This window comes from Lepidothrix coronata, unplaced genomic scaffold (genome assembly GCF_001604755.1).
Source record: "Lepidothrix coronata isolate B3197 unplaced genomic scaffold, Lepidothrix_coronata-1.0 Scaffold94, whole genome shotgun sequence".
NCBI lineage: Eukaryota > Metazoa > Chordata > Aves > Passeriformes > Pipridae > Lepidothrix > Lepidothrix coronata.
In genome coordinates this window covers 1,719,671-1,732,365 of record NW_016690274.1, presented here as the reverse complement: position 1 = coordinate 1,732,365, position 12,695 = coordinate 1,719,671, and the positions used below count along the sequence as shown (strand labels likewise).

Here is a 12,695-nt window from a genome sequence, read left to right as displayed (position 1 = left end):
TGCAACCTGCGCCTATTACATATGTTGTAAAATTCCCAGAATTAAAATATAAAAGGAAGGATTTTTTTGCTTAAAAAATATACCCTTATTAATTAAAATTCAAATGACAAAGGATCATACTCCTTCTGGAGAGGCCTGTTTCTTGAGTGCAGACTGAGCTATAATGAATAGCCCTGTGTCTCAATTTTTATTAGGATCACAGGGATGAATAAGTTAGAGATCGTAAATCTTGTCCTCAGTGCCCACCTCTCTCCTATGCCCTCCCCGGCCTATACAAAAGGAGTAGATCTTCCATTCTTCTGAGCAGAGAGAGCTATACTGCAGCAAGTCTTTGCCTGGACACCACGGGATAAGACAGGTTTTATATACACTTGCATACAAACCCACTGCCCAGCACACTGCACATCTTTATGGCTGTTTGTCCTAAGTGGATTTTTAAGCCAGTCATATACAGTGTTATTCAAAAACTCTGTACACGTACAGAGTGTATTGCAAGTGTCAAAATTACCAAAGGGAAGTGTCTGGAAAAATTTTCATTAAAAAAAAAAAAAACAAAATAAAAAACTCCAACCAACAGCAGAATCAACTTTGTTGCCTTCTAACAGATTTTAGGAGAGTGGATATAATTGCATTCACCTTAAGTACGTACAGCAGAGATTTCAAAACTGGTGTTGAGAATTCCAATGAAGAGTGGCATTTTGCTGGTGTTTCCTACCCTCTCTCACCACAAACACGTACTGGAAACCCATGAGGCAAATATGAGACAACAGTGTGGAGGAGGGAGCACAGCTTGCTATGCTCCCAGCATTGACACTGAATTTCCAGCACTGACATCTTGCAGAGCTGTCTAACAGTATCACACAAGTAGAACTCTCCTGCTGCAGCTTACCGCCAGGTACAAAAACAGGTGTTGTAAAGCACAACTGCTGCTTGGCACTGAGTGAGGATCCCCCAAAACATTGCCATTCCTGTTACACTTTGAATACTGTCAATTCCACTCTCACCTTGAGCTACTCACCCAGCTCCAACTGCACTGATTCTGGGCTGTCATGCAAACATGCCAAGAAATATCTCTGCGTTCCTGTGTCCATCTACTCCTATTTCAGCTGACTATCATTTCTAAAAGGTAGAGCAACCTTAAACAAGGGCTAAGGTAGTCGCAGTGCAGATTGCCTGCTCATCCATAATGCAGAACTACAGACTAAAAAAAGACTTAGGCTCCCAGCACTCCAGTATTGGCACAGGTGATTTATTGAAGTACTGCTTCTGCAGTGAAACTCAGATCCTATCAATACCAAGCTGAGCTAATTTCATCTGAGAAGCAAAGAATCCAGTTACAGCTATGACTTCAAATTAACATGTAATGCCAAATTTCCATTTAGTTCCCACATTTTCTTCTAAAATATCTTCACTTCAGAGTTCACTTAATTATTTTTGCCTAATTTCCAAAAAACCCCCCAAAAAACAAATCAAAAATCCAAACAAAAAAAACCCATATAGCAGACTATGTATCAGATTTCAACAGAACAAAATACATAAAAAGGAAAAAAAAGTGTAAAAAATCAAAATGCTAATAAACAGCCATTTTGTCAGCACCAGCTTTACAGATGTTTAGAAAGTTAATACATAACAGTCAGATAATTAATAGTTCTCAAGCTCTGTAAATACCTCCTGCGGCATCGTCCTTATACATTGCTTCAGAGTACCAGCCTGGATAATCCTTCCTGAATACAGCTCAGCTCCCTGATCCTTTCCTTTGCATATGTCTCCATAACCTTCGAGCACCTCTGCCATTTCTCTTATGCACTTCTTCATATTCCTTTGAAGGTCTCACAGTTTCATAATTATTTAATTTCTTGCTTCAAATATCTCCCTTTTTATTTTTTCTGGAATTCCTATTAAGAACATGACTTCTCACAAATATATAGCATACCACAGTATAAACACACAGTGTACCAAGACCCCTTCCTGTTCCGTGAGCAAGGCTGCTTCACTGTACCCTTGCAGTCTTTCATTCAAGTCTACCTGGCCTGTCTTATCCTAATGCTTAATCCACAAATTCTCTGAGCATGAAATATTTCCTCATTCTATGTTTGTGGGCACTTTGAACAACCATTGTCCAAGACTGTGGCCTAAGAATTAGAAGACACATATAAAAATAGCATGGAAAAATACCATATATCAGAAAAAAACGGCTGAGGAAAATCAAGAATTGAAATTGGTACAAGTGCTCTAGCAAGTCTAAATAGGACAGACCCTGCATATTTATTTATTCTTTCATTTATCTACTGAGGCTATATGGAAATTATTGATGCTAGTAGTAGCTAGTGGCTGGGAAGTTGAGTTCAGATATTCTAAACTGAAAAACAATTAATGGAAGGAAAAGTCATAAGCAGATAAAGCTTCCAGATTTAGAGGATACCGGTGGAAGCTGGTCTTAAAGAAAGTAAAAGGTCAGGTATTTCTGAATAAGTTCAAAAGTTAACGGGAGTGAAACCTACAGCAGAACTGACAATTTGTTTCTAGTCAATATCATCATTTGAACAAAAACATTCTGAATGCAAGCTTTTAGCAGCAGCAGTAAGGTGTGTAACTTCTAAAAAATACAATACATTTATTTATTAATGCTATATTATAAGAACATACAAACTTAATGAATACTCAATGAATAGTGCAAAGACATCCTGTCATGTCTTATCTAAAAGCTCCGCAACTTGAGCAATAATAATAAGCTTAGTGAGCTCTGAATTCTTCAATGATTAACAATATAATAAAGTACTGTTCTCATTTGGAGACAGTAACTATTGCTAAAATAATAAATACTAGTTTATCAGCATAAAAGATCTACCAGTTGACTTCAAAGTTGGGAAAAAGATAGATATAATTTCTAATATCTTTTCTATGAGAAAACTGATGCACAGTCAGGTAATGTGGGAGAAACGGACCCAAAGTCTCATAATCTTCAGTTGAGTGTCCTGTCCTATGGAGCCACCTTCATAACACCAACTGCTTTTAAACACTACTGTTAATGCTATGCCAAAGGACTCATATAATAAGAGCCCTTCAGATATGCTAGAAATACTTTCCATTAGGTAAGTTTAGAAAGGTTACTAAACTTCAGAAATATTGTCCTTACTGCAGAGTACAATAAAAAATAGGAACCTCCATTTATAAGGAGATGGCAGAGAGCACCAGTCCAAGTCAGTCACTTACCTTGAAGACGTTGCATGACATTGGCAATGTCTCTAGATCTTGCCACTAGTCGGGATGAAGCCATGATCTCTTTGCCACGAGTCCAGTTCCCCTGAGAGAAGTCTCCCTCCAAGCTGTGGAGCTCAGTGAGACGAGGATCTTGGACCGCTTCCTTTTAGCATTCAACCCTCAGCCATGGCACAGCATCCCTGGGGCAGTCAGACACCTCCAGTCCAATGCTGGCCCTCATAGGGTCGGGGCAAAACACTGGCAAACAACCTCAGCGCCTGAGAAAGAAAAGTACCAGGGTTTAGAGGAAACTTACCAGCTCTGCAAAACTAAAAAGTCTGAGTCTTAATAGTTATCTTAACAGGTAAAGAGTGGTATGTTTTGCCCATAGTGTACACCCCAGCCAGAGATACAATTAATGCTGAAAGCTTGCTTGGCAATCATCAAGCAGAATGAAGCTGCAAAAACAAATCATTAAACACAATTGGCAATGCACCAGACATAAATCCTTTCCTGAGGATGCTCGTGGATGTTGTTTTAGAAATAACAATAATGTTACACTTATTAAAAGCAATACTGTAATACTTCTTAACATAAATAATATTAAGCATAAAAGAGGAAAAATTAAACCACTTGTAAAATGCAAAAGCTGTAAAACTCTCATTCTATTTCACCATGCTAGGAAGGCACACATAACAGAAACTCACTGATCAGGATAATTCCTAACTCCACTGGCCAGTGTGGTCTAATCTGAAAGACTGAGATTCACATATTTCATTATTAAATAAAATTGTATTTAAATTAATTTTTCCAGTGTGTGATGATGCTGTATTTTGGGTCACTTAACATCAAAAGCTGTGAACTAGAACTGCTACACGTACATAACACTTCTGTAACTATGTGACTATAAAGCTGGTCTAAAAAAAAAAAAAATCAAATTAGATTCTTCAGATAACTTATCGATAACATCTTATCTTCTGAAGAACAAGTACATGTTGTGTATGTATGCACCAGCTTCCCTGATAAGAAATACCTGAGTATATACACACCAAGAATAGTTGCATTCATACCACACACACTGGGCCCATCCCAAATTCAAGAGGCTAGGCAGCTGATCAATATCACAAATGTGAGTGGGTTTATTGGTGGTGTGCACTTTCCTCTTTTCCTGGCCCCAAGGTCCATCAAAGAATAATCTTCCATTACTAGGCAGACAAGCCTTTAGGCCACATAACTTTAGGCCCTATGAAATATCCCAAAGGAGCTGTGTCAACATGTAAGGGCTTCCAGAGGAAATTACATTTCAACATTTCCTTTTCTGACCCTTCAAACTATGTCTGACCCAAGGAACTTCCTGCTTTCCCTCTTACTGATGTCTTTATTGTATGTTTACATTGTATTTTGGATGTGTAAATGCTGTTCAGTTTAACAGACCAAAGCTGGCTTTAAATCAGTGGAGCTGAGGGAAGCATGCTTGTCATGGACGACAGTGTAGAACAGACCACAAAGTCCATCCATGTCCTTGGGCTGTGCTCTTACGTGCCATGGCCACAGTGGTACTAATACCTACTCCAGACTCATTGTTCTTTTTGCATATGTCTGCACTTTACATGACACCTGGATGCTCATATCCTCACTCTCTTCCCACGTGTGTCTTCTCTCTCCTTCAGGGGCCTCCTTCTCTTCCTACTCCTTCCCACCTTCCAGGCTGTGCCCTACACCCTTCTCAGGGTGTACAGAGACTATCCATATCAGTCACCACTTCCCAGGCATGGAAAGGCACTCTGACAGGTAGGAACCTCACCCTTGTGAAGGTACAGCAACTTCTAATAGCAAGCTGCTAGACTAACTTTTGGGCAGGGATAAGGGGTATTAAAAATGCCTTGTCTGATTGTTTTTGGCTAATAGCAATAACAATATCAGAATACCAGCCCACTCACACCTTGACAGAGCTGGTGTAAATCAGCTGCACATGAGCAGATTTAGAGGAGCTGTGGAAGATCCTGATCCAACTCCAAGTTAAAAGCGTCTCAGAAATTGTTATGAAGATATATGTTCAATCTACTCATACAGCAGGCTGAGTCACTGTGCAGCAATAAATGGAAGATATGCAATTAATAATTTATTTAGCTGATATTAAATTATATGCTTCATAGGAAGAACGTGCATTTCTAAATATATCTCCTCATTCAAAAGCTCCTTTGCAAGCAGTGGAAATTAACTCCTTTAAAGATGACACTAAGTTAGGAAAGAAAGATTCTCATGTGCACAGTCACCTCCACAGGCAGAAAACCACAGCGACAGCACAGCGACATATCAACAGAACAGATGAAACAAATCTTCATGCACCCTTCCCATGTGTCTTCAGCCAACATCCACAGCTCCACAGAACAAAAAAATCCTACATGGATAGTCAAGTGTTCAACGTAATGCAGAGAGGAAATTTTTCATGACTTCTACAAGTAGTTAAAGCCTTCAACAAAATATTTTTTTTTCTGAGAGACTACAGCATTAAAATCTTTAAATATGTGCATAGCTGCTACACAAAATAGTTTTTAATAAATGGAATGACTTTTCCATTTCAGTATCAGATACAAAGATGTGTCTTCAGATGGATATGTTTTCAAAATACACAAGCTTTTAAAAAGTGCATGGCTTAAATTCCATAAATCTTAGCCTGAAATAAACCTGAAGGACTACATAAGCTATTCCCTGTTTTAGCATTCAACATTATAAATTACTAATTTTTTTGGTCTAAACATACATGGAATGAAGATGAGTTTCACGAGAGTGAAATGGAATGGTTTTGCACATAAATTAGATAAATCTTTTATTACATTTGCCACTTATCTGGATTTAACAGATAAAGTATACACTGATAACATTTTCTTATATTAATAACCTGGTACTCTGGTTTTAGGATGAAAAGAGGAAATGTGAACTTCTTCTCTCATATAAGAGCCATTTGGCTTCAAATTCTCTTCAAATGCCAGAAAAGTGGGATTCTTCTCTTCTATAGAAGAGATAAGAAAAACACTACATCTATTGTGGGTTAACTTTTCTGAGTCCCTCATGTAATCCTCTTTTTCACATTGTGCTCAGGAACACTTTGAATTAAAAAAGTTAATATATTTTTCTTTTGTTGGTAAAACTAGAATACCACTGACAAGACCAGGTTGTATTTTATCTTTTATTTCTTAAAGTTTATAAAACATACTAAAGAAAAACAGACCTGCCTGTCAGCAGCATGGTTCCAGAAAAACAGAGACATCTGCTAGGTGCAGGCAACATATAAGGCGTACAACATGGCTGAAGGTAAACCTGACCAAAAGAAGGGTAAACAATTCTCCAACTGTACTTCATGTTGGTACAAACTGCAGATTCCAGATGACCTCACCAGTGGTCCCTTCCAACTGTAACCATTCTGTGATTCTTTGATTCCCAGTACACTGGGCTAATGTCACATAGAGCAGCCAGGAGAAGAAGCTACTGATGTAAAAGCATGGTTGTACCTGAAAATACAATTTTACACTTCTATAAACTCCCATTATAGCAACAATAGATAAAGAAACTCCAGACAAACAATAATAAACACAGATAATAAGTAAAGATATTGATGAGAGCAAGAAATGGTGGCAGGCAGTGAAAGGATTGTTTCTAATCTAGGACATTTCAAAAAGAGATATTTGAGAGGATGATAAGCAGAGTAATAAATTCAAGGAACTCCTGCAGCTAGAAGTCATTTTCAAATCAGATGTTACATAGATATAAGAAATACAGCGGAATAACTACAGTGGAATAACAATAACTACAGCACACGGACTGAACAAAATCTCAGGAACAGCAGAAATAAGGTCAAGTGCTGGGGTGAACAAAGAGGCAGACTTCCTTGGCAAGCAACAGTCGCATGGAACTGACCAAGCAAAAAAAAAAAAACCTCCAGGAAAAGAATTTCTGAGCATGGTTTGCCGCTGTAGTGCAAGAAGTCCACTTAATGCACAGGTTTAGTTTCCAAAATGTAAAAGGTCTTGGAAATGCAGCCAGGTTGATAGACGCTCCTAGAATGGATGCAATCCTATGAGACAGCATGAGCCTCATGCCAGTCAGGAATAAATGATTCCCATAAAGGTAGGAACCAGAATATTCTGGAGGTCATAACTGCATTTTTAAATATCAAATAGTCACAGAACCAGCTATTTTAGGTTGGGGTTTAGTTAATACTGGGAAAAAATGCTAATCATAGAAAAGAGTTCTGATTAAGGAAGTGATTTATGTAGTCCAAAATATTGCAAGAATAATCCAATGTAAGCAGGTCAGAAGATGATCTAAAGAGACAGTGCTTAAAAAATAAATAAAAGAGAAATCAGTACAAAACTCAACTAGACTGAAAAGCACAGTGAAGCAGGCTGGGGTTTTCTTTAAAGTCTAGTTTTTTTCCAAGGTCTAGCAGCTGTACACCTATGCAGGGCAGAATAAAACTGCTCCAGACATAATTGGAAAAGCCATCACTTAGAAATAAGCAGGCAGAAACAAAGGATGAGAAGTGAAGAGCACTGCCATTGTGTTTACTGTCTACCTGGATGAAGAAAGACTGAATAACCATCTGAGAAATAAAGACAGCAAGCAAATGGTTCTTAGCCAAGTAAGTAAAAAGAAAGTATAAAATAAAATCAAGAAGAGATTAATTTGCCTCAGTTAATATTATACTGATTTTTCCACTGAAGACATTTCTGATAGGCAAAGACACAATAAAAAATGGAAGCAGCACCATAAATAAAATAAATTCGGCACCACTGAAATAAAATAAAAGTTAAAAGTGGAAAAACTCAATAAAATCCATTCCAGCATATACATAACTTGTAGATTATGAATTGAGAATCCATTTGTAAACTTATTTGAATAATCTATCAAGCTGCAGTTAACACCTCCTGTATACACTAAAATTAGGAGCTAGGACAAAGAAATGGAGTAGAGTGATCCAAAATGATTCTTAATACTATCCTCAGAGAAAATGTGGTATCTCCTCACTGATCTTCCAAAATCTAGGCCAACAGAGCAGTCTCTTTGGTAATTGTTTCTGATGGTTGAACTGCAAATCTGTAGTTGTTCACTTAAACCCAATGCAGCAGAATTCAGTGGATACTGGAACTTTCCCAAGTCCAATAGGACATAAGTGTGCACCACATAAGATCATGGAAAATGTGATTTTGGCTCTGAAAGGTGTTTTCAATAGTTGAATCCCCATATTATCACTCTGTGCTTCCTTTCTCTACTATGTGGATTGCTTTTGAATAGAAAAAGATGGAAGAAGAGACAAATTACGACCTCTGACAAAGAATACATTGGAACAGGAACACTGAAACACAATGTTCTCATAGACCATTCAACCCCACACTGACTCAATGTGCAGTAGCTACCTGGGGGTATTGAAATTTGTTTTTTTGGGAAGTGTGGGGAAGAAGAGAGTGATGTTTGGATCCTTTCTGGAACTCCAGATTATTTTGGTTCATCTAGTTATCCTTCAGCATGTTTTGAAGCTGAACAAAAGTTTTTTATTCTCCAGAAGTTTGAAGGTCTTGCAACAGCAATTAATAATTTGGAAGATCAAGGAAATTTACACATCTGACATTTAAGTCTGCAGCATATATGGCACACAATCTTCTATGTTTTACCTATAATTGTACTCTAGTATTTAAAAATTATTTGCAGAATCCTAGTAATGCACACACCTATGTAGGTATTTGCATTTCAGCAAGTGAGCACTTTATTGTCTGGTTTTTATTAGTTTTTTGGGAGAATGGGCAAAAATCCAGTGGTGTGATTCTTGTCTTGAAAGCTTTAATGTCATTTGAACAGAAAATGCAAAGTGTTCTAGGAGAAAATAAAAGGCAGAGACTTGCTATTTTTTAGAAGAATTGTCAGAACATACATTGTTAGATACATTCAAAGAAAGGTCATTCAGTCTCACTGATACAAAGAGTTAGACCTCTTATACTACAATTTAGTAATCCTGTTATTGAAGTTCTGTGGGAATATATTATAGTTATATAGCTGTTGGTAATAGCAGCAGACTGGGATCAGTAGCTCATTACCTTCTACAAACACAGGATATAATCCTTGCCTCAGAGAGCTTACAATCTTCACAGACAAAGACAGGCCACGATTAAGATCAGAGGTCACAAAACACAAGCGAATAGGACAGAGTGAAGTCCAGATTTAACGTGTAAGCTGGTTAACAGGAGGAGAATCGTTCTGATTTTGCTGTTTTAATACTGATATGGCACCTAGGATTTCTGTGGCATAATGTGACCTTTAGCAAAAGAGCCTTGCAGAGGTACATCTGTAGAAGAAAAAAAAAAAAAAACAACAAAAAGCACTAAAATAGAAAACACTGAGGCATCTCAGGAAAGGGTGGGTCAAACCCAGTTTGAGATAAGCAAGTAAGCGTCAATTCTTTGGTATTCCCGCGCATTTCCCAAGCAAGAAACCTAGCTTAAGTATAACTTGTGAGCAACAAGTTATATGTTGCTCATATATGAATGAGACAACTGCCATATGAATGGAGACAGAAACACCTCTGTCTTCCCCATTACATCTGTGCCTTTGGGTGAAACAAAGGCAAAAGTCCAGTTGCTACAGAGGTACACCACTGCACCTCTAAGAAGACACAAGTTTTGTGACCTCTAAGGAGACACAAAACCCCTAAAGTTTTGTCACTAACCGTGGTAACAAGTAAGTATGGAAAAAAGTGTTTATGTTTGATATACGTACTTTCCCAATAACTACAGACACTACTTGATAAGAAAAAAAATGAGCCACAACTGACTTCCTCTAAAAAAGCATAACTGAGATGGATCAATGGGGTATCTGTCTGAAGGTTGAATGTATGTGTATGCCTCTTGGGGCTTGATCCACTGAAGCTCTGTAGACCTCCAACAATCACTCTAACTGTGCTGACATTGGAAGTTCTCCGGGGGTTCATGCTTTGTTCACTGTCTCACCCAGCAAGATCCTCCTTGGGGCCAGGAACTCTTACCCTCTCCCCAAATGCATTTAAACACTAACAGGATGTTGTTCCTCTTTCCCTGAGCACCTCTGCTCTCCCTGACCTGGTACCGAAGCTTTAGTTTCTTTGAGCAGTGTACTCACTGATACACTGTGTAACTCAGCATGGCTCTAGTGAAGTTCACAGGAAGATGCTTCTAAGGTGTCAAGTACACAAAAAAAAAAATATCTTGGAGGACTTTCATATTCAATAAAGAGAAAGTAATGCTGCATGGAGGTGTATAGTCATTATGAGATTCTTGTGTCTGTATTACGTGCAGCAGTCCAAATCACTACTGACAATTATCACAATAACTCAAAGTAAAAATAGAATAGAATTGAAAAAAAAAAGAAAATCTCAAATGTATTAGGGTTCATTTGTTATTAATACCTATCCATTGGTATTTTATACTCAGCAACACAGAATTGCTATTGACATATATCATCCCTGAAGGTAATATAAAACAAACAAACTAAAGCAGACATTATTAACAAAAATAAAAGAACAGGAGGGAAGTGCAAGGATTATTCCTTCTGCTTTCACATTTAGCAGAGTTTTCCAAGATGAGAATTTAATTATTCCAACATGCAGCACCATGCTCATTCTGGAGAGCTCCTTTTCCAAGGGAAAACATTGGTGCCTAACGGAGTATGTTAAACATCCCAAATGACAATACCTGACTCCCACGAGAAAAAAAAAAGTGAGTAACTCCAAAATTTTAACACTGCACCTCATAAATCAGGGTTTTTTTTAATGTCATTCAGCACACAACAAACAAAAAAGAATTTCTGCTTACCAGTTTAATGACATAGCACCCTGATTTTTTCTATCTAGTGGCAACATTTTAACATAGCTCATCAGCATTTATAGCTTGGGATCTGTTTAAATGTAAAAGTACACACAGGCATCACAGAACTAGTTATCAGAGATCATAGAGAGCAGACAGCCCATCACTAGTACTACTACAAGAAAGTGCGTGCCTGTTAAGAGTCGTTCAACAGGCTCCGCACTTGAAAAGTACTGGCAAGCAGCCAGAAACACCACACACTATTTTCCTACAAGTCACATAGGTATAAATCCCTTACAGTGAGGAGCACTGGAGTTTCCCTCAGCATCACATAGATGATTTACATAAGTATTCCCTCATCAATTTGCAAAATTCGGTCTTCTGTGGCAAGTTACTAATATTCCTTAAAAGCACTTTTCCTCATGAATATGGTTGTGAAAATCCTAGTAACAACCTTGACTGTGAGTATTTCAGCAGGTCTTACCTCTAGGAAGTTACCACACAAACCAGGGAACATATGGGCTCTATGCATCTCTGTCGCGATGCACTTGTCCTTTTTGCATCATCACTGAAAGCAACCCAGCCTGAAACTGGCTTCACGGGAGCGCACACGAATAGTCACATCTCCCTTGATTAACTACGTTTTGGCCTGCAGTGTGTGACTGAGCATAAAACCGGGTAGCTCTGCAAAACACACGTACGTTCACTTCAGGAGGCGAACCACCCCAGCCCTCCGCCGGGGTTCTCTACTCCGAAAGGGTAAAACCTCAAACCCACCGCGGAAAACGGACAAACTCCGAAACCACGGCACCGAGTTTCGGATCCACCTCAAGACAGTTCGGCGTTGGGGAGGAGAAGGCGGCTGGTGGGCAGCCGGCAGAAGCTGCCCCATGGGGCTCCCTCCTTCCCGGCCGCGGTCCAGCGGCTCGTGTGCTCACCCTGGGCTCACCGAGGCGGCGGCCCCCGCCGAACACCCGCAGCCCCAGGACCCACTCGCCCCAGCCGCGCGCCCCCGCCGCGCCCCTACCTCCGCCCGCCGCGCCGTACCGCACCGCACCGCACCGCACCTCGGCGTGCCCGGTGCAGCTCCCTGGTTACCGAGCACAACACGCCGCCCCGCCCCGCCGGCCCACGGCGAGGAAGCAGGTGCGGGGGTGGGGAGAGGGCGGGAGCGCGGGTGCGTGTGCGGGGGTTGCGTTGCCGTATCCTTGCGGCGCTCCCCAGCCCGCTCCGCCACCGCCGCCTCCAGGCTGCAGCCCAGCCCCCCCCGCCGTGCCCCGGAGCCCGCTGTCCTTGCGCGCATCGCGGGGGGGCCGCGCCCCGCCACGCCCCGCCGCCGCTGCAGCAGCAGCAAAGCCGGGGCAGCTTGTCCGGGGGCGGACGCGCTGACCGCTGTGCCGGGGAATCGGGGGGATGAGGCACCGGCCTCGGCCCCGAGCCTTGGCACCCCCGAAGTGCGCCCTGGCGAGTAGCCGAAATACTACTGAGAACGAGTGTATTGAGCTGTCGCTGCTAATTACTATTACTGGTAATATTACTATTATTATTGCTGCAATATATAGCGTGCTGTAGGGGCATTACCTTTGGTGTAGGCTCCAGAGCATCATCGCGCATAAGGCAGGGAGCTGCACAAGCAAACTGGGGCACCAGCTCTTACATAAC

General features: G+C 40.3%; 1 protein-coding gene across 9 annotated transcripts in view; it reads right to left on the bottom strand.

Moving 5' to 3' along the window:
• SYNE1 (spectrin repeat containing nuclear envelope protein 1) overlaps positions 1–12,695 on the bottom strand; it is a 306,473-nt gene extending 293,778 nt beyond the window's left edge. For 7 of the 9 annotated variants that reach the window (XR_001875991.1, XR_001875994.1, XR_001875993.1 and 4 more), the window contains exons 1-2: positions 12,061–12,098; positions 3,214–3,479 (exon numbers count right to left, since the gene is read on the bottom strand). Coding sequence is in view for 1 of the 9 variants with exons in the window: in XM_017821972.1 (XP_017677461.1) it covers positions 3,214–3,277 (64 nt within the window). In the remaining 8 variants the exon portion in view is untranslated. Of the gene's footprint in view, positions 1–3,213; positions 3,480–12,060; positions 12,099–12,614 lie in introns of those variants that run through there. The other 2 variants (XR_001875992.1, XM_017821972.1) reach the window with 2 other exon arrangements.